Source organism: Triticum aestivum, chromosome 2D (assembly GCF_018294505.1).
Source record: "Triticum aestivum cultivar Chinese Spring chromosome 2D, IWGSC CS RefSeq v2.1, whole genome shotgun sequence".
Classification (NCBI taxonomy): domain Eukaryota; kingdom Viridiplantae; phylum Streptophyta; class Magnoliopsida; order Poales; family Poaceae; genus Triticum; species Triticum aestivum.
Window position 1 is genome coordinate 127,759,714 of NC_057799.1, and position 23,230 is coordinate 127,782,943.

Genomic DNA, 23,230 nt, shown 5'->3' on the forward strand with positions numbered 1-23,230 from the left:
ATTTTAAATTGAATCTCTTTGTATTATTGTGTTATTGTATTTATATTTATTTTAAATTGAATCTCTTTGTATTATTGAATCTCCTTGTGTTTTTTTGTATGTTTGTGTGCAGGTTATGGCTGAAGTGCCACGGCTTTTGGAGGGGCCCCATGACGCCGGCCACCGTTGCCACCTATCTTTGAACCCAAATAAAGAACATGATTATCGGAGTTTCAGACTTCGAACCGTAAAGAAAACCTGGCCAATACACAATTATTTCATTCCTCACCTTGACGCTTATGGACTACATGCTTTTGCTAGGCTCACATCAAGCGAAGACCCATCCCAGTTACGTTCGGACCCATCCCTTTTGACATCCCTCGTTGACCGGTGGAGACCTGAAACCCACACCTTTCACTTTCATTTTGGGGAGCTTGCACCTACACTGAAAGATGTTTCTATGATCCTTGCTCTACCAATTAGAGGTGAGCCGTTAGTCTCTCGACGAGTGTCTAAAACTTGGGCACAAAATATATCAGACCGTCTTGGGATGACAATGCCAGAATCACAACATACTGGTGGCCCTCGTGGCATCCCACTCCCCTGGCTTCATGATAACTTTCTTAATTTTTCTAGCTTCGCTGATTCTGAGACGAGGAAAAGACATCTGTTTGCGTATTTGTTGTGGCTCCTCAGGGTTATGTTTCCAAATTCACACGGGGACGTACTTCTCCCTGGTCTCATCTACATTGTGGAGAAGATGGTAGTTGAACCTTTACCCGAGCAGCCAAAATACAGCTTCGGTTCTGCCATTCTATCTCATACATATAGAGGCTTGTGTGATGCCACACAAAAAACTTCCTTCGCAAAAAAAGCTCCGTTACTTTATGTCCCCTACGAGTTTCTACAGTTGTGGTCCTGGGAATACCTCCCTGTAGGACGACCTCGTATAATAAATCCCATACACCCATACGACTATAGGGAGGGCAGCTGTGTAACTATGGCCAGCAGGTGGACAAAGGCACGGAAACATTGGTCTCCAAGTATTGCGAAAAATTGTTACTGTAACGCCCACGATGCGGCTATATCTCCCACGTGCCGAGGCACGACTTAGAGGCATAACCGCATTGTAGGCACCAAGAACAATGTTCTCGTCACAAAGTCATCGGAACGATTCCAAGATACCCGCGTTATCCTAAAAATAATTTAGTGAAATTTGAGGAGAGAAGAGTCAACACTTCTACGTCAGGAGGCCTCACCAGAGTGACGAAGGGACTGAGGAGTAAAAAGAATCCTACTCTCCGATATATATAATCCTAAGACTCAAAACATTTTTCTTCTAGACTCAACAACGCCAGCGATTCGATCAAGCAGGGGGCTCCTAAGTCGAGGATGGCTCTGATTACCAACTTGTAACGCCCACGATGCGGCTATATCTCCCACGTGTCGAGGCACGACTTAGAGGCATAACCGCATTGTAGGTATTGTCGCAAGAAGGGTCATCTTCACACAATCCCATGTAATGAATAAGAATGGGATAACGAGAGTTGGCTTACAATCGCCACTTCACACAATACATAATTTAATTCATACCATCCAAAATCCACACATAGACCGACTACGGTCAAATCCAAATGAAAATAAGATAACCCCAAATGCTAGATCCCCGATCGTCCCAACTGGGCTCCACTACTGATCATCAGGAAAAGAAACATAGTAACGACCACGTTCCTCGTCGAACTCCCACTTGAGCTCGGTTGCATCATCTGCACTGGTATCGTCGGCACCTGCAACTGTTTTGGTAGAATCTGTGAGTCACGAGGACTCAGCAATCTCACACCCGCGAGATCAAGACTATGTAAGCTTATAGGAAAGGATGGTGTAATGAGGTGGAGCTGCAGCAGGCACTAAGCATATATGGTGGCTAACATACGCAAAAGAGAGCGAGAAGAGAAGCATCGCAACGGTCGCGAAGCTAGAAATGATCAAGAAGTGATCCTGAAACTCTTACGTTCATGCATAACTCAAACCGTCTTCATTTCCCGGACTCCGCCGAAAAGAGACCATCACGGCTACACACACGGTTGATGTATTTTAATTAAGTCAAGTGACAAGTTCTCTACAACCGGACATTAACAAATTCCCATCTGCCACATAACCGCGGGCACGGCTTTCGAAAGATAATACCCTGCAGGGACCATCACGGCTACACACACGGTTGATGTATTTTAATTAAGTCAAGTGACAAGTTCTCTACAACCGGACATTAACAAATTCCCATCTGCCACATAACCGCGGGCACGGCTTTCGAAAGATAATACCCTGCAGGGGTGTCCCAACTTAGGCCATTATAAGCTCTCACGGTCAACGAAGGATAAACCTTCTCCCGGGAAGACCCGATCAGTCTCGGAATCCCGGTTTACAAGACATCTCGACAATGGTAAAACAAGACCAGCAAGACCGCCCGCTGTGCCGACAAATCCCGATAGGAGCTGCACATATCTCGTTCTCAGGGCACACCGGATAAGCTAAGCGTACAGGTACCAACGTAACCCAAGTTGCCAAGGGACGGTCCCGCACGGTGCTCTAGTTTGGACCAACACTCGGAGGAGCACTGGCCCGGGGGTTAAAATAAAGATGACCCTCGGGCTCGCGAAAACCCAATGGAAAAGGCTTAGGTAGGCAAATGGTAAACCAAGGTTGGGCCTTGCTGGAGGAGTTTTATTCAAGGCGAACTGTCAAGGAGGTCCCATAAATCACCCAACCGCGTAAGGAACGCAAACTCAAGGAACATAATACCGGTATGACGGAAACTAGGGCGGCAAGAGTGGAACAAAAACACCAGGCATAGGGCCGAGCCTTCCACCCTTTATCAAATATATAGATGTATTAATTAAATAAGAGATATAGTGATATTCCAAAAATATCCATGTTCCAACATGGAACCAACTTCAACTTCACCTGCAACTACCAACGCTATAAGAAGGGCTGAGCAAAAGCGGTAACTTAGCCAAACAACGGTTTGCTAGGAAAGGATGGTTAGAGGCTTGACATGGCAATATGAGAGGCATGATATAGCAAGTGGTAGGTAGCGCAGCATGGCAATAGAACGAACAACTAGCAAAGCAAAGATAGAAGTGATTTCGAGGGTATGGTCATCTTGCCCGCAAGGTTCTCAGAGTTGTCGAAAGCTTGATCCTCGTAAGCGTACTCAACAGGTTCCTCGTTCACGAACTCGTCTCCCGGCTCTACCACAGCAAGAACACAATCAACGGAACCACAATCAATCACAGGAAATGCACAAGCAACATGATGCAATACATGCATGATATGCGAGATGTGATATGCGATGCATATGCGTGCTCCGGAAGAAAAAGGATGAACAAGGCAGTAACTTGGCAAACCAAGTATGCCACTGAAAAGATGAGATGATTTCGGTCGAAATCGATATAAATATCACCGGAAACGGATGCACGGTTTGCAAGTGGCAAGCAAAACAAGAATGACACGATTCTGCGATTAACAGCATGATAGCACTTAGAATACATCAAGTAGCTATGCCACAGCACCCCAACATAGTAACAAAGCATATAGCAGTGATCTACAGGAGATGCTTGACAAAATATGAACACTGAGCTACGGCTAGATCACAATATAACAGGTACAAACAAGCATGACAAAAGTGCAAAAGATATCAGTTTCACAGACTTTGTGAAATTACTGGACATGGCAGAAACAACATCAGGTAGCAAATTTCAGAGCAAGGAAAACACATGCTACGGGAAGTTAACATAGCAAAACAGGGCATGCAATGAATCTACTAAATGCATATAACAAAAGTCCATTACTGACCATGAGCCAAAAAGGACCAGAAGATATGATGGCACTCATGTAAACATAGCAAGTTTCGTTAACAGGTTTCAGACTTAGCAGTAAACAGAACACGACATTAACAGAAATTATGAGGGCATCTTGGTGAGCTTGATTCACTCATCACAAAGCAATGCATGACAAAACAAGCATATCTACAGCAAGAAGACATGTTTATGAAGCTAACCATGGTAAGATCAAGTTCATAGCATGTATGGATCAACTACAACAACCTTGGCAAAATTGAATATCAAGTTAACAATCTGCCAGGAATATTTAATAGCAACAGTAGAGCAAGATTAAGACATGCTAGGGCACTCCATAATTGCAAACAGGGGCATGGATGGATAGAGCACAACTATATATACAAAACATCCTTACTGAGCATACTCAAAAGAAGCATGGATCTCTCTGTAGCCACATGGATACATGGCAAGAAAATAACAGCAGATAAAAAACTTAGCAAAATCTCAAGTCCCTGAAAACAGAAACAGCATGAAGCCTAGTTTGCATGCTTGTGCTAGTCACCACATAGATTACAAAAATACATGGAATACACCCCTGTAAAGATGGCATGGCATAGATCAAAACACCTGTAGAGCTCATGCCCATAAGATGCACACAACAAATGTAACAAAAATAACAAAACATCAAGTTCTGATAAGTAACAGCAGTAAACATCATATAGCACTCTGGTACCAGAGATTTGGGCACAAGATGTACTCAAACGAGCATGGCACAATGGAACAAAATGAAAAGCATCTCGAGTCGAACATTTTGATATATCATGCGTGCAAAACGGAGCAGTATGCAGTGAGATATGATGCAATGAACATGAGCACATAATGTGAAAATACTTCGGGACTTGGAGAATTTCGGGGGGGGGAGTCAACCTTCTCTTGGATCTGGATCGGGGTGCGCAATCCGAGGTCCGCCGGGGTTCGGTCGGAGTTGGAGAGGAGGAGGCCGGAGATGAAGGACAGGCGACGGGGGCCACGAGATCCCGCGGATCCGGCAACGGGGCGGCGAAGCGAACACGGTCCCGCGGGCGGCGGGGCGGCGGCGGACGGGCGGAGGCGACTGGGCGGCGGGGACGGCGAACAGGCGGCGGGGCTTGGCGCGGGGCGGCGCGGAGGAGCGGAGGCGCGAGCTCGGGGTCCAGGCGGCGGGGAGAGGCGCGCGTGGGCCGGGAGGGCCCGATCCGGGCCCTGGCGGGCCGCGGCGCGGGGACGGCGGCGGCGCCCACGTGGCACGGTCCAGTTGGCTCGGGGCGGCGGTGGAAATCTGTCTGGCGCAGGTGCAGACGTGTCCGGCGCACGGAGGAAGAAGGAGGCTAGGGTTAGGGTGGAATCATCCGCGAATTTCGGGGGAGGGGGTGTTTATATAGTCATAGGGAGCTAGGAGAGTCCAAATGAGGCACGGTTTTCGCCCACACGATCGTGATCGAACGACCGAGAGCATGGAGGGGACTTAGATGGGTTATTGAGTCGTTTGGAGGGGGTTTTGTTGCAACACACAAAAGGACTTTGCGGTTACCCGATTAACCGTTGGAGCATCAAACGACCTCCAAATGGAACGAAACTTGACAGGTGGTCTACCGGTGGTATACCAAGGCCACTTGGCAATCCTCGGTCCATTCCGAGAATGTTTAACACCCGCTCATGAAAAGAAACAAGAGGGGTGCGCCGGTGCACGTGGGAGTGCCGGATTGCAAAACGGACAACGGGGAAAATGCTCGGACACATGAGACGGACACGTATGCAAATGAGATGTAAATGATGACATGATATGAGATGCATGACATGAACAAAATGCAAAACGAAAGACAAAACCCAACCACGGAGGGAATATCATAACGCATAGCCAAAAATGGCAAGAGTTAGAGTTACAAATATGGAAAGTTACATCCGGGGTGTTACAGTTACCCTATATACCAGCAGCAGTTTGAGGCACTTGATGAGTCTGTAGTCACATGGAACCCATGGACTCAGGAGCATGTACAGATGGTCTTTGATATACGACCCATCACAGCAGGCATGTTGACCGATAGTGCATTCTGGCTGACTCTCTGCTACTTATTGTTCCTGTGGTGTGTTGAGCCTTACAACCCAGAGCGTGTCATGAGACAGTTCGGTCTGCATCAGGAAATTCCACCACCTTTTCCAAGATGTACGGACGAGGAAACCCATAAGTAAGATGTGACCTCCCTAAATAGTTAGTGTCATTTTTAATTTACTAAACTCACACTTTGCTACATAATTTGCAGGCTAACCAATATGGGCCACGGTTGGAGTCTTTACGATTGGAGGGAACGCAACATTCAATGGGTACAGAAGTGGGAAAATGAAGCGCTAGCAGATATAGTGTATCAACTTAGGTACATTTTATTTACATTATTTTATTACGATGACCATACGATGCATGAAGATGCTTTGCTTTCATCATAACGGTTGATGTTATTATATAATTTTGCAGACCGTACGATGGAAGTACAGCTCAAGCGTACAAGCAGTGGTACTGCATCAGCACGCATACAAGCCTGGCCGGTCAACCAGCTACGATACCAACAAATCTCACGCACGAGGAGCAGATGCAGAGACATGTTGAGCTGCATGCAGCTTACTATCATGACCGGATGGTAATCACTAGTAATTTTTTCAGGTCCATCATTTCATAATCATTTCAACCAAATAACAACCAAATATTTTATGATCCCTGTAGTGTCGGCACAACAGGTTCCCGCAGCCTAGGATTCCTTCCGCAGTGCCGTCGCACCCACTCAAGCAGAACAAGCAAAAGCAGGAGTGATTCCCGGACAGAAGAAAAGCAGAAGTGATTCCCGGACAGAAGAAAAGCAGGAGTGATTCCCGGGAAAAGCAGCAGCACATCAGCGTCCATTTTCCGCCGTTGGAATTAGCGTCGTCAGCTGTCATGGGAATCAGCGCCATCAGTGGTCAGGGGCTGTCGGCCAGCCAGCGCGCCAGGAGAGGCCGCCTCCGGCAATGGCGGCGAGGCCCACCGGCGGGGCCTGCGGCCTGCACGGCCTGTCGGCCAGCCAACGACCACGCCTAGGAGAGGCCGCCTCCGCCCGTGGCGGCAGGGCCCACCTGGCCCGCCCCGTTCCGTCGCGGCGCGGTGAGTAGTTGGGATTCCCGTTCGGCTGGGTGGCCGCCTCCTGGCGTGGCGGCAGGTGCCACGTGTCGCCTGCCGCACCTGCCGCCATGGCCCAGGGGTCTTTTTTGTCAAATTTATTCACAGATAGTCCTTTTTGACAATTCCGTTGGCCAGGGGGTCCTTTTGGACAAAAAATCAAGCTGAAATAGTACTACAGTACGTAGTAGTAGTCATCAGTCATCCAAATAGAAAACACAGTACGCTGGTCAGCAAGCACGCCACAAGGTCGCTTGCGAAGCTCCAAAGAGAGCACACGGCAGGGATCAAGATACCAAGAAGAATGTCACCATATATGAAACCGGCTACGTCGAGGACGACGCCTCCGAACGAACACACGGCAGGGATCAAGAAACCACGAATAAGACTAGCGTACGCGAGTCCGACGGTAGCGCCTCCGAAGCTCAGAAGAGAACGCAGGACGGGAACCAAGAAACCACACAGAAGGCCGCTATACATTAAGCCAGCGACACCGCCTGCGAAGCTCAGGAATGAGCACACGACGGGGATGAAAAAACCACGAACGAGACTATCATATGTGAAACTGGCGACGCCGGATCCGAAGCTCAAAAGAGATGACACGACGGGGATCAAGGAACCACAAAGAAGACTTAGAAAACCAGCGACGTAGCTTCCTGAGCTAAAAAGGAAGTGCATAGCGCAGGTCAGGAGACGTGGGAGAAGAGTGCCAAATACGAAAGCAGCGACGGCGCCCGCGAAGCTCAAAAGAGAAGACACGAGAGGGACGAAGAAACCACGAAGACGACGGCCATACACGAAACCGGCGGCAGCGATTCCGAAGCGCGAAAGATAACCCATGGCGCGGATCAATGAGTGGCGAAAACCACCGAGCAGGGAAGCGAGCTCCGGGTGGGCGGCGCACGCGCATGCCTCCCGCGAAATTAAGATCCCCGCGTCGTCGCCCGGTGTCTTCGTCATCTCGGCCGGCGAGAAGTGGGCGTACACGGCCACCACGACCGCCAGGATCACGGCCCAGAAGATCACGTCGATTAGTGGAGATGAGAACGACTCCATGTTTCTCGCTCTAGTGGCCGAGTTTGGGGAGTAGTAGTGGGGAGACGATCGGATAGGCAGAGGTTGAGGTGTGGAAAGTGCGTACTATTAAACGTCACATTGGTTAGTTTTTTTATACTCTCGTCCATTCCAGGGAAGACGTCAAAGATCATCAAGGAAGGAAAAGATTACCATGTTCTGGATCGTAGTGCCCCTCGTAATCTCATGATCAATTAATTCTGCCAACGATACATTGGGTAGCTGTATGTATTGGGAACCAGCAATGCACGAGTTTTAAGTTTTACCGCGACGTTTGAGACTCGTACTACATCATGGATGACCCGTGCTGTGCTTCGCTGTGACGTTTAGGGACTTGCGCACGGTGCTCCGCTGCATGCGGATACAAAGTTAGGGCTTCCTTGATTCAAAGGATTCTCAAAGGAATTTTGGAGGATTCTAATCTTTAGGAATTTTTTTCTATATGGTTGTTTGATTCGTAGGATTGTAAGCCATAGGAATTTTTTCATAGAATTCATTTGCACTAGATTTCATAGGAAATTTTCCATCCACTCAAACCTCTTTGAAAAAATTCTACGTTTTTCCTATGCACAATCAAACACTCATACAATCCTGTAGAATTTAAGATGACATGCCACTCCAATCCCACATTTTTTATATTCCCGCGTTTTGGAAATCTTACGAATCAAAGAGGCTTTTAACAAGTACTCTGAAGGAATTAAGGATGCAGATTATATGGGTGGCCTCCAAGGAGGCTGATCGTAAGCACTGAAATTAGTACTCCCTTCATAAAGAAATATTAGAGCGTTTATTTATCTAAACGCTTTTATATTTCTTTACAGAGAGAGTAGTGTGGAATTTCTGAGGGAATTAAGGTTGCAGGTTGGATCGGTGGCCTTAGAGAGGGCTGATCGTAAGCAATGAAATTATTAGTGTGGAATTGTCACGGCATTGGCCGTGTGGCGGTAAAAAATTTCTCCTAGAAATCCGAAAGCAAGTGTGGTCAAATGTGATTTTTCTGTCTTAGTTGCATCTAAACAAAGTTAGACTAGTCTCAATGGGTAGTAATTTAGACTAATAATATGCATATGTTATTAGTCTATGTTACTACCTCTATAGTGGAGAGTAATATATGTATGGTGTCATGCAACAATTCATTTATTAGGTTGTAGACTAATGTTGTCTTCGTATGTGTGATGTTACAGTAACTAGCTACTCCCTCCTTTCCGGTTTATAGGGCTTATCTTAAAATTTTAGTTTTTCCATTTTATAAGGCTCAATTTGGTTGTTTCCCACCACATGTTGATATTTCAAGGTGTATTAAATCATTGCATGCAAGTATTAAGAGAAAATTGACCAATGCATGTAATTTATGCATGCATGCATTGCAATTAATGCATTAGTAAACATACTTTTTTGAGAAAAACAAGAGCATTAATTGGATGCTTTTGCAAACTACAAATAGTATTTCATCACTCACCATCTACCTTGGTTGATGAGATTTTTGAATTGAGCCTTATAAACCGAAAAGGAGGGAGTATGTTACCACATGCCCTTCTTTCCTCATTAATTACTTGTCACATCATCTATTTTGCCTAGAGATATGTGATGTTACCACATACTCCCTCCGTCCGGGTTTATTGTGCCCTTCAACAAAAACTCAAGGACCAAGGTGATGTATTAATTCTAGTAGCCTTTGATTTCAGAGCATGCAAACAGCCAACCCCCATTAGCTCGCATTTATTCCCCTAGCTGATTTAACGCTTCGTCTCTGCATGTAGCCAATCAAGCGCACGTCTAGCACTTGCCCGCTGTAAAGGCATGCGGCTGGTTGCATGCTTCGATTTAATTGCAGTTAATCACGACTACCTCCAGCTAATGACTGTACAACATGCGGTGAGGAATCGAGGCAAAGTAAACTCGTAATTGCAGCGGCCTTATAAAAACAGTCTCTGCGTTCTTTGCTCTCGGGCCTAATAAATCCGGACGGAGAGAGTATGTAACATGCTCCCTCCTTTCCTGTTTATAAGGCTGGTCATAGTGGGGAGTAACATAGACTACTAACATGCATATGTTACTAGTAACATGTATATGTTACTAGTCTATGTTACTACCTCTATAGTGCATAGTACTTCCTCCGGTCCTTTTTACTCTGCATATTATATTTGTCTGAAGTCAATCTCATCCAACTTTGACCAAGTTTATATAAAAAATTATAGACATTCACATAACAACACCAATATCATTAGATTCATCTTAGAATATATTTTCATATTATATTTATTAGATATTATAGATGCTAATAATTTCTAATATAAATTTGGTCAAACTTAGCAAAGTTTGACTTTCGGCAAATCCAATGTGCAGAGTAAAAAGGACCGGAGGGAGTATCATAGATTAGTATTATAGCTGGTCTCATTTATTGCCATGCATGACACATAGTAGCATCACATTTATTATGTTACGGTATCTACCTATGTTACTATAATCATCTCTCTCTTCTTTAATTGCCTGCCACATAAGCATGTTTGCAAATCTCAAGTGCATGATGCTACTTATGTTACCCCCACTATGGCCAGCCTAAGGCTCAAATCTGAAATCTCATCAACCAAGACATGTGGTGAGTGGAGGAATGTATCTCGTACTTTACAAAACTACCCAAACTAAATTGATGCATTAATTAAGATTAATTGCAGTGCATGCATGTTTGGCCACTAGATGGGTAGTAGCATTACATGCATTGGTGAGTTTCTTTTTAGTTCTTGCATTCAAAGATTTAATGCGCCTTGGAATCTCAAGAAGAGATGGAGATGAGCCCTTTAAATTAGAAAAATAAAAAAATTGAGATAAGCCCTATAAACTAGAAAGGAGGGAGTAGGTGGTAACATCATACTTATCTAGGCAAAATGAATGATGTGGCATGTAATTAATGAAGAAAGAGAGGCATGTGGTAACATAGCTAGTTACTGTAACATCACACTTATCAAAAAAAGATGAGTCTACAACCTAATAAATAAAGTGATGCATGACACAACACATATGTTACTACCCACTGTGGAGGTAGTAACATAGACTAGTAACATATACATGTTAGTACTCTAAGTTACTCCCCACTGTGACTAGTCTAAGACAGCAAAGCTCACAAAACATTTGGGTCCGGATTCATTTGAATGCTTGGAAAGTGATGGGTCGGATGGAGCCATGGAGGTTGGCTGTTAATGTAGAAGAATTCAGTCGATATTTTTCCGCACTTTACTCAACCTGGTTTTATTGATGTGCGAGTAGAAAACAAACATGGAAATATTTGGAGATTAACTTGCTTCTATGGAGAACCGACGTGGGAGAAGAGGCACCTCTCAAGGAGTAATCGGAGCTATCCGCACCATCAAGCTAATATCCCTTGGTTTTTGGCTGGTGATTTTAACAAGATCTTGTATTCTTATGAAAAGGAGGGTGGTAACATGAGTCTTATTAAATTGATGGAGGATTTCAAGAAGGTACTAGTTGACTGTGGGTTAGAGGACCTTGGTTACTCAGGAGATATGTTCACCTGGTGCAGAGGTCACAATAAGGAAAACGTCTTCATTGTGCTGTAGGGAATGGATTGTGGCAAAGTCTATTTCCTGTGGCTACGGTAACAAATGGAGATCATTGCAAGTTCGACCACCCTCTGCTTATAATTTATCTAGAGCCGTTTGATGCTCCAATCCTTCGGTCAAGTGGATGCAAGAAGTTTGAAGCTCGGTTGGTCACAAGAAAAATTGATGCATGAAACTCTAGTTAAGGCATGGGATGGTGCAGCAGGGGTGACTAATTTCGTTGCGCGTACATCGCTAGTGCATGCTGAGCTTCACCGGTGGGACAAAGAATTTCCGAAGGCCCCAAAAAAGAGGCTGGAAGATGTGAAAGTAAGGGCTCCTTTGATTCATAGGATTGGATCCTATAGGAATTTTTTCCAAGGATTTTTATGTACTGCTATTTCCTATAGGATTTTTAGCATCCAGTCAATCTTATTTGAAAGATTACTTTGTTTTTCCTACGGTGCTATCAAACAACCTAAAATCTGTATGATTGAGATGAGCATAGCATTCTAATCCTATGTTTTTCATATTTCCAAGTTTTCAGAATCCCGTGAACCAAAGAGACCCTAAGGCTTGAGGTGGCCCGTAGCTAGGGAGCAGCCAATAAATGATAATTCAACTCGGTTATGGGAAATCTTAATGGAAATTGAATATGTACTAGAACATGAGGAAATTTATTGGTTGCAATGTCGCCGTGCAAATTGGCTTAAGAATGGAGACCGCAATACTATTTTCTTCCAGAATTTTTCTTCAGCCCGAAAGAAACTGAATTTTATTAAACGACTCAAGGGGGATCATGGAAACTAGTGTGAAGGTAATGATAATTTGGTGGTCCCATTTCATCTTATTTTGCTAATCTATTTAGTGCGGATGCTATTAATCCAAATATGGATGCTATTAATAAAGTAAATCTTAGGGTTACAAAGTATATGAATGACTCATTAACCGTGTTAGAGTAGTCATTATGGTATACGACTTCTAGTCCAAGTCAGTTTTGTACCCCTACCCCAAGTCGGTTTGTACCCTCTTATATACTCTTGTATGCCGCACCAAATCATCAATAAGCAACAGTTTTATTCAGCTTTCATGGTATCAGATACCGGTCCCAGGGTTTAGGGTATGGCTCCGCCAACGCCACCGCCGCCCGGCTACTTCGAGCGCCGGGCCGCACTCATCGCCAAGGCTGCCAACGCCGCGGCCGCTTCTCTCTCGGCCCTCACCATAGCTCCACAAAACTACCCTGCACCCATCCTCGCCGCACCAATATCTCTTGCTGACACAATCTCCGACGTCAGCCCCTACATCCCCATAGTTCTTGATCTCGCCGCCCACAACTACTACCATTGGAGACATCTCTTCGATCTCCACCTCGGTCGCTGCAACCTGCGCTCGCATGTCGCCGCCAACTGTCTTCCCCGCCCCGACGATCCGCAATGGTTGAAAGACGATCTCGCGATCGTCCAGTGGTTCTACACCCGCATCACCACCGAGATCTTCAACATGCTCGATCACGACGGCGCCACCGCTGCCAACATCTGGCACTCCCTCCGTCAGCTCTTCCAAAGCAACACCGACGCTCGGAAAAACGCTCTCCACACCGAGCTTCGCAATATGGTGCAAGGAGACGCCCCGGTGAACCTGTTCTGCCAGCGCGTTAAGACCATTGGTGATGAGCTCCGCGAACTCGGCGATACAGTTAGCGACTCACAGCTAATCAATATCGTCGTCGTCGGCCTCAGCGAAGACTTTGACAAGCAAGCCTCGTTCATACCGATGATACGGCCCCCTCCTACCTTCGCTGAAGTTCGTTCCTTGCTACAACTCGCGGCGGAAACACAAGCTCGCAAGGACTCTCGCCCCAAGGTCTTTCATGCTGCGGCTCATCCTCCTCTGTCGTCTACACCAGCGCCGCCTTCCAGGCCGGCTCCTGCCGCCGGGGCCGTCCGCATCGTCATCTGTTCAACCGCCCCCAGGCTGGCGTCCTAGTCCGAACTACCGCGGCAAAAACCCTATCTACAGGCCGCCGTCGACTCGTTCGGTTCCGCCTACGACATCACCAGCACCGAGTCCTGCACCACCCACCAGTGCTCCATCTGCGGTTGCATGGCGGCCTCCTCATGATCCTTGGACGGGGCTTGTTCAAGCATGGCCCATGCCCTGGTCCGCTCCGTCCACCCTCGGTGCTCCGCCGGCATACTCAGGTGCCTGGCAACCCGGCCTTCGGCCGCCTACTGGTGCTCCCGGGGTTCTCAACCCCCGACAGCCGGCCAATGCCTATCACGCCGCCCCGACGTATGCTCCTTATGGTCATTACAGCACCGACGGCGGCGCCTACTACACACCTCAGCCGGCCCTGCTCCCGACGCCACCCCCACCACAGCCGGCCAATGCCTACTACACTCCCCAGCCGGCCCTACTGCCTTCACCATCGTATCCGCCGGCACTGCTTCCGACGCCACCCTCACCTGCGACGCCGAGCTGGGATCAAGCTGCCTTTCTCCAGGCCATGAATAACTTTGCTGCACAAGGAAACTCAGGTACGGATTGGATCTTTGATTCAGGGGCCTCTAGTCATATGTCTGCATCTAGTAATTGGTTATCTTCTTGCACTAAATCTCCTTTCCCTTCCATTATCCTTGGAGATGGATCATCTATTCCTATATATTGTGTTGGTCAGGCTCAACTTCCCTCTTCCACCAAACCTCTTTTACTTCGCGATGTTCTAGTTGCACCCGCCCTCATTAAAAATCTTATCTCTGTTCGCCAATTTACTTGCGACAATCTAGTTTCGGCTGAATTTGACCCTTTTGGTTTATCTGTGAAGGATTACCTGACCAAGGCCGAGATCGCTCGCTTCAATAGCTCCGGTGATCTTTATTCTCTTAATGGAGTTCCTGCCGCCACCCCTCCAACATCCATGCTGGCCTCCGTCGATCTCTGGCATCGTCGCTTGGGCCATCCCAACCCCGCCGTCTTAGCTTCTATGCTTAGTGAATTTACCATACCATGTAATAGGGACTCTCATAATTCTGTGTTTTGCGAGTCTTGTCAATTAGGCAAACATGTGCGTCTTCCCTTTAGTTCCTCTAGTTCTTGTAGCACTTATCCCTTTGAATTAATACATTGTGATTTATGGACCTCTCCCATTGCAAGTGTTTCGGGTTTTAAATACTACCTTGTTATCCTAGATGATTTCACCCACTTTGTCTGGACTTTTCCTCTACGCAACAAATCCGAGGTCCATTCTCTTTTCCTTAATTTTCAACGCTATGTGTCTGTTCACTTCTTCCTCCCAATTCGCTTTATCCAATGTGACAATGGTCGCGAGTTTGATAACATTAAAAATCGTACTTTCTTCTTACAACATGGCATCCTGCTTAGGTTCTCATGTCCCTACACCTCCCCTCAAAATGGTAAAGCAGAACGCTCTCTTCGCACCCTCAATGATATAGTTCGCACTCTCCTCATTCAATCATCTATGCCTCCCAAGTTTTGGGCTGAAGCCCTACACATGGCCACCTTCCTTCTAAATATTCGACCTTCCAAAACTAAACCCAACACTACTCCCTATTATTCCCTCTTTCTTTCCCACCCCGACTACTCCGCGGTTCGTGTTTTCGGCTGTCTCTGTTTTCCCAATGCCTACGCCACTTCTGCAAATAAATTGTCACCACGCTCTATCCCATGTGCTTTTCTCGGCTTCTCTGACGAGCACAAAGGCTATCGCTGTCTCGACCTTCACACCGGACACGTTCATGTCTCTCGTCATGTCACGTTTGCTGAGCACATTTTTCCTTTCTCACAACGCACTACTACACCATCCAACACCCCTAGCTCCGCAAACACCCCCTCTCCCCGTCCTTTCCAACTATATACTCCCCTACCTGCCGAACACAACTTATCACCACCACCATTAACACCCACCATAGCCAATCCCAACCATACACTCACCCCACCCGAGACGTCCCCAACACCCCCGACCCCTGCTCCCTCCCCAACACCCCCGGCCCCTACTCCCACTCCACCACCCAGCCCTGCTCCCACTCCACTACCCAGCCCTACTCCTTCGTCCGACTCTTCCGCTGCGCCGGACTCACCAGTACCCACCTTACCCCCTCGTGCTATTCCTACAGCAGCCCCGATTAATGATCATCGCATGCGTACTAGGGCCAAATCAGGATTTCATCAACCCCAAGACCGCCTAAACCTTCATACCTCCGTATCTCTCACTTCTCTTCCAAAGAATTACAAAACTGCTCTACTTGATCCCAATTGGGCCGCTGCCATGCAAGAAGAATATAATGCTTTACTTCAAAACAACACCTGGCAACTTGTTCCTCGTCCTCCCAATACAAATATTGTTTCTGGCAAATGGATTTTTCGCCAAAAGTTCCACTCCGATGGGAGCCTCTCACGATATAAAGCCAGGTGGGTTTGTCGTGGCTTTTCTCAGCAACAAGGAATTGATTACGAAGAAACCTTCTCTCCTGTTGTTAAACCTAGCACCATTCGCACCGTTCTTAGTGTTGCTGTCTCCTCTTCATGGCCCATTCACCAACTTGATGTTAAAAATGCTTTCCTCCATGGTTCCCTTCAAGAAACTGTCTACTGCCAGCAACCTCTGGGTTTTGAAAATCCATCCTTTCCAACTCATGTATGTCTTCTTCAGAAATCTCTCTACGGTCTTAAACAGGCCCCACGAGCTTGGTTTCAACGCTTCTCCTCCTTCATTCAAACAATAGGCTTCACTCCATCTCTCTCCGACACCTCTCTTTTTGTGTATCATCAAACTTCTGACACTGCCTATTTACTTCTCTATGTAGATGATATCATTCTTACCGCCTCCTCTCAAAAGTTCTTAGATCATATTGTCTCTCTTCTTAGATCTGAATTTTCTATGACTGACCTAGGACTCCTTCATCATTTCTTAGGCATTGCTGTTGTTCGAGATTCCTCCAGCCTTTTTCTTTCCCAACGCCAGTATATTCTTGATCTTCTTAATCGTGCTGGTATGCTTGACTGTCAATCATCTCGCACTCCTGTCGATACTAGTTTTAAACTTTCGGCTACCGGTGAACCCTTTTCCGATCCTACTCTCTATCGTAGCCTAACAGGTGCTCTCCAATATCTCACCATTACTCGTCCTGAAATCTCTTTTGCTGTTCAACAAGCATGTCTCTATATGCATGATCCCCGGGTTCCTCACTATAATCATGTTAAACGCATTCTTCGGTATTTAAAAGGAACTCTCAATCATGGTCTCCACCTCAATAATTCTTCTCCAAACTCGCTTACCGCATACTCTGATGCAGACTGGGCTGGTTGTCCCTGACACTCGAAGGTCCACTTCCGGTTTTTGTGTTTTTCTTGGTAACAATTTGATTTCTTGGTCTTCGAAAAGACAGGTTACAGTCTCACGTTCGTCGGCCGAGGCTGAGTATCGCGCTGTGGCACATGCCGTTGCAGATACAATCTGGATTCGGCAGTTACTCTCCGAGCTACACAGGCCTATTGAGCAGGCCACTATTGTCTACTGTGACAACATATCAGCAGTCTACATGACCAGCAATCCAGTTCAACACCGACGCACAAAGCATATTGAGATTGATATTCATTTTGTTCGTGAAAAGGTTGCTCTTGGTCAGGTTCGGGTGCTTCATGTTCCCTCTACGGCTTAGTTTGCTGACATTTTCACCAAGGCACTGCCTACTAAGCCGTTTCAAGATATCTGTTTCAGTCTCAACGTCGTCGAGCCTACCGTTGATACTGCGGGGGGATGTTAGAGTAGTCATTATGGTATACGACTTCTAGTCCAAGTCAGTTTTGTACCCCTACCCCAAGTCGGTTTGTACCCTCTTATATACTCTTGTATGCCGCACCAAATCATCAATAAGCAACAGTTTTATTCAGCTTTCAAACCGCTCCATACACAACGGAAGAAGTGAAAAAGCCTTATTTAGCATTGATGATCTCAAAGCCACTGGTCTTGACAAACTTCACATGGGTTTTTATTAAAAAAATGGTCGTTGCTTGGGGATGATTTAGTTTCGGCTATTCTGAAAGCTATTAACTTGGGTACAATACCGAAGGGATGGAATGACACCACACTTGTGCTCATTCCAAAAACTAATAATCCGTAGAATATCACACAATATCGTCCCATCAACTTATGTAATGTAGTCTACAAGGTAATATCCAAAATGATGGCAGATAGGTTGAAAGTGTTACTTCCAGGGTCGATAAGTGTAGGAACTAAGTATATCTACCAAAGGAGGGTGTGAATGGGAGATTTAAAATTTATTTCGATAAAAACATCAAATCCCTCAGAACATGGCAGCGGAATAGATGGAACAGAAACAAGTCACGAAGAATAACTACCGAAAAACAATAAGAGTGATTACCGAACACAAATAACATGGTTGAAACTTAAACGAAGATATACTATCAAAGATAAAACAAGATTAAGATGAAACCAGTTATGCTCGATGACAACAAAGGATTTGGTAGACCTGTTCGCCCTTCTACAAAAGGACTACGTATGGTTGGAGGGACTTGTGATTCAACACGTAGCTCTCAAGAGTAAAAGATGGAGCGTACTAAACTTAGATCTCTATGATGCTAAATCACTATCTATATTTTTGGCTCTTGGGGCTTTCTCTTGGTGGATTTTATACTCAAATCTTCTGGAGAGAGGGTGCTCACACAAACTTCTCGAAATCACAGAGCAGACAACAATTCACGGTGGAGTGGGGTGGCTATTTATAGTCGCAGCATTCCCTTATGGGAAAGGACCATGTAGGACATGGAGTCCACCAATGGCCAACCGACACGTTTCCAATGGTCGTATTTCAAACACCACTGACAACTTACTTGGGGAACAAGTAAGATGACTCCTCGATCCTAAGAAAATCTCTCGCAGTCCAGAAGGGACCGACGAGTATTTATTCGGAACATAAAGAGATTTCTCTCCACTTTCATAGATTACAGTTTAGCATCAGAGAAACAAAAGTTTCAAACACTATATATACTCCTCTTAATAGTAGAGTGGTCCTATGACTCAAGAAAGAGAAAATGATCTATGAAAGAAAATATTGCGTCTTTTCTCTGTTTTGATTCTTCTCGGCTACAGTCAATTTCTTCGGACAGACATCGAACCAATTGCTTTGCGTCAACAATTTTTCGGGTCAATTCGACACACTTAATCTTCGGTGATAATATTTGCTGCCCCGCAGGAGATTATCTTCGGAGCTTGTTTCAAACTCCCCATGACTCTAGGGACCTATTCTCTTTGTGTGTACTAGCAAACACATTAGTCCCTCTCTGTTACCAACAACAATCTTCAACTTACAAGGAGGCAAATATTGCACCAACAATAAGTGACACTCAAAACACATTTGTTCCGGGACGTATTATTACAGATAATGTTATAGTGGCTTATGAGTGTCTTCACACAATGAAGATAAAGAAACTAAATATTGGCATGTGTGCGGTAAAATTAGATATGCACAAATCATATGACCGTGTTGAATGAAGTTTTCGAAGAGCCATTCTTCATAGAATGGGCTTCTCAATGGCACTAGTCGAAATGATAATGAAGTGTGTGGGCACACTAAGATATCATGTCATGTTCAATAGTTTTGAGATGGATGAGATTATACCCACAAGGGGGCTTCGACAGTGGGATCCTCTTCCCCCTACCTATTTCTCCTTTGTACTAATGGATTGACAACATTTATAAATGAGAAAAAAGGAACAATTATTGTAAAGGGGTGCAGGTATGTGGAGATTCGCTATAGGCCACAAATCTTTTATTCGGTGGCAATTCATTAATCCTTATGAAGGCAGACTCACAGAATGCAATGGCCCTTCGCAATTTTCTATTAGATACTGTGAATCTTCAGGGCAATTAGTAAGTGAAACTAAATCCTCTATTTACTTTAGCCCGAATACTGAAGTTACAACTGAGGCCGAAGTTTGCCACATACTAAATATACTCGTTGAGTCGCTATTAGATAAGTACCTTGATTTACCCAATTACCCTTGATGGTGGGCCTTGATATGTCAGAGTGTTTTATGCATATTAATGATCTGGTGGATCAAATGGTGATGGTTGTAAAGAGAAAACCATGTACCTTGGGGGCAAGGAAAGCGGTTGCTTAGGCAATCCCAACATATTAAATATGTAATGTCCGTCCTTAGTCTCCTAAATAAAATCCGCAAGGGAATCACCAATGCGATGACACAATATTGGTGGGTTGATGATGAGAACCAGTGAAGAATGCACTGGCTAGCATGGTGGGCAACGTGTGTTCCAAAGCATATTGGACGAATGGGATTTAGTGACTTGGGTAGGTTTAATAAAGCCCTCCGGGCAAGAATGTTTGCGTATGATTGAAAATAATGAATCCTTATGTGCAAGAATTCTCAGGGCTAAATATTATCTGGATAGCAATATCTTGTCAGTTAAGTTCACGAAGGGCTATTCATATGTTTGGCAAAGTATTTGCTCAGGTACCGAGACTTTGAATCAAGGTTATATATGGAGAATTGGAAATGGCTTAAATGTTAACATTTGGGATGATCCATGGATCCCTACGTAGCTCCAAGAAAATAGTTATGAGGTGACACTTCTCACTATGGTACACGAGCTTATTGATCTGACTACTGGACAATGGGATTAAGTATTAATTAGAGATAATTTTGAGGGAGTTAATGCAGACAGAATCCTCCAAATCCCACTTTCAAATCTAGAGATGGACGATTTTGTTGTTTGGCGGTATAGAAAGTCTCATAATTTCACGGTGCGATCAACCTACTACCTTGAGTGGAATATTAGGTTTGGTAGCAATTTTGAAGGAAGTAACATCCAAGGTGGATCAGCGGCCAACCCAATTTCGAAGGTACTATGGAAATTAAAATTCCCAGTCGAAGTCAAGGTTCATGTGTGGAGGATATTACTGTGTGTGATTACATGTAAATTTATTCTTGCTGACCGGCATATGAAAATTCATATTGTATGTCCTATGTGGCAAGTGCATATTGAAGACATATGACATGCTTTATTTGAATGTGTTTGAGCGCAAAAAGTTTGGAAAACCCGAGCTTAATGGAAAAAGTTGAAGAGCTTTGATTGTTGACAGGGTTGGTTCGGTTGTACTAGAGGAACTGATTTGTAGTTCGACTCATGATCCACGCTATTTGCTCAAATCCCTGTATCATGTCTAATTGCAGTGGCTAGTTGGTTCATATGATGGAAAGGAAGACAATGCACAAAAGGAGAAAATATCCCTAAACCTAAACGTTCTATTTTCTCAATACAAGCCCTTGCTTTGAACTTTTGCCGGGCATGTATTGTTCAATTTTCGGCAAAAGAGGTAATGTGGGCTAAACCACCACAAGGTACACTCAAGTTGACTATAGATGCATCATTTGATGACGAAAGGAATACTGCCTCCATGGGTGCGATTTTGATAGATTGTGTTGGCTTCTTTATCACAGCTGAAATCTATTATATGGGGACTATCAAGTTATTTGCGTTTTCCGCTACAATGATACAATGTTTGAACTAACCTTGGGCTAGATTTTGTATTAGACAATGCTATTTCGTATCCTTGTGATGTACTAAAATGATGCATTCGTGTTTGATATTATACTATATCGGTACCGTGTGTGATGGTGAATCGATCCGCACTGACATGGTAAGCATGGATCGCTGAACCCTATCAGGTTGGTCGTTACACCTGTGTACGGGGGACGTGGACGGATACATCCTGAGAGCGGCATCTACCAATCTGGCAAAGAGGGTGTCGCCGGCTGTGAGCGTTGTGGGCGACGATTTGCAAGGGGAACGGCCTCGCCAGAGCTATGCAGGACCATATAATAGACGATTTGCGTGCGTTGACTTATTCTGCTGCGGAACCATCGATCCAAACAGACGTTAAGAACTGAATCCGGCGACTCGAGGCGACCGGTCAACCGGCGACTACCGGTGCCCATTCCTTTATCAGCAGAGTACTCTTGTCAGCATCCCGTTCAGAACTTTTCTATCAAAACATTGTATATCCGTACGTGCAGCGTGCATGCATGTTTTAACTTTTCTTTTCTTTCTCAGCTTAGATAGATCGATCAGAAAAAGATTCTTTTACCTCTTTCCAGGAAGCACTACGGTGACTAGATGTAGCAAAAGGAGATTCTTTCACACCCTAACTTCCGCGAATTTTCTGCATCGATCCGTAGTCATCTGCCCACGGTTTTCCTGAAACCATGTACTCCATCGGATATTAGGTTCACTGATCCATCGGATATTCAGATGGACTACTAGAGAAGAGACAACAGAATCATAACAATATAGGAACAATTCGGCACATGAACTGAGAATACAGCAGGAAGCAGCAGCCAGCAATTGCTTCAAAAACACCATAATATAGCAAACAGAACACAATGACCAGAACAATGAAAAATACCAGTACGAGGCAGCGCTTATTATCACCCCGTCTTCTCCCTCCCACGGCAAGGAGTATACAGTACTAGATGGAATGAACCACCATATAGTCGAACCACACTTAATTAAACACAGTACACGAAACAAAGCAAACGGGAGAGATCGAAGGGGCGCGCTTGCTTGCTTCCCTACACGAATGCGGCGGCGGCCGCCGCGGCGCCAGCGGTGCGGAGGATCTGGTAGTAGACCTGCGGGTTAGCCACAAACGCCGTGCGGGAGATGAGGAAGCCGGCGGCACTAGGCGCCTTCATCATGGCGCCGGCCGCGGCGGGGGCGGCCGCAGCGGGCCAGAGGAAGTAGGCGCCCACGGCGCCCCCGATGACCATCGCCGCGGTCCCCACGGCGCCGTCGCGCGTCGAGACCATGGCCGCTGTATGGTTCTTGACGTAGCTGAGACCTGCGACGATGTCGCCGGTGTTCATCCCGGTAAGCCTTGCGGGCAGGTACTGATTGGCCAATGAGACGGTGGAGGCCACGGCCGCTCCTGTATGGTTCTTGACGTAGCCGAGACCCGCGACGATGTTGCCGGTGTTCATCTCGGTTAGCTTTGCGGGGAGGTACGGCTTGGCCAACGAGACGGTGGAGGCCACGGCGCTCGCCTGTTGCTTGACGAGGTCGAGGCCGGAGAAGAGGAGGTCGCGGGTGTTCATCTCGCCTGGTTTTCCTTTCCGACTTGTGGTTATCTGTGTGGAGTCTGGACTAACCTCACTAGATGGATAGACGAAGCAAGGCAAAGCATGGATTTATAGCGACGAATGTGATCTATACCTAGGCGACGACCTTGACTACGTACCAACAGTACTACTAGTACTACTATCGACTTTACGTTGGAAAAACACAGCACTAATCATGTCACCATATGAAAAAGAATCCAAAGATGAGGAAAGAGGCGACAAAATCATTCATGGCTGGTCCCTACGTCCGCACTCGCCGAAAGCACCGGGCGTGGCGCGGAAGGCAGTCACCTCGACCAGGACGTTGTGTTTAAGATCTGTAGAAGTTCACCCAAAAAAAACATCATTTTTTAAAATTATTTTCCTTTTTTGCTGGGGAAAAAGGAGTTTTATTCCACATTGAGGCAGTTACAGTCGAGAGG

General features: G+C 45.7%; 1 protein-coding gene across 1 annotated transcript; it reads right to left on the reverse strand.

The window, feature by feature from the left end:
• Positions 1-22,010: 22,010 nt before the first annotated feature.
• Positions 22,011-22,868, reverse strand: LOC123052138 (uncharacterized). The gene has a single exon (XM_044475244.1). It carries the CDS (start codon positions 22,782-22,784, stop codon positions 22,263-22,265), a length of 522 nt encoding a protein of 173 aa, XP_044331179.1. The 5' UTR covers positions 22,785-22,868; the 3' UTR covers positions 22,011-22,262.
• Between the last annotated feature and the right edge of the window lie 362 nt (positions 22,869-23,230).

Bases quoted from the DNA above. Each gene is read 5' to 3' on its own strand.
- LOC123052138 (XM_044475244.1), bottom strand. From the start codon at position 22,784: ATGAACACCCGCGACCTCCTCTTCTCCGGCCTCGACCTCGTCAAGCAA.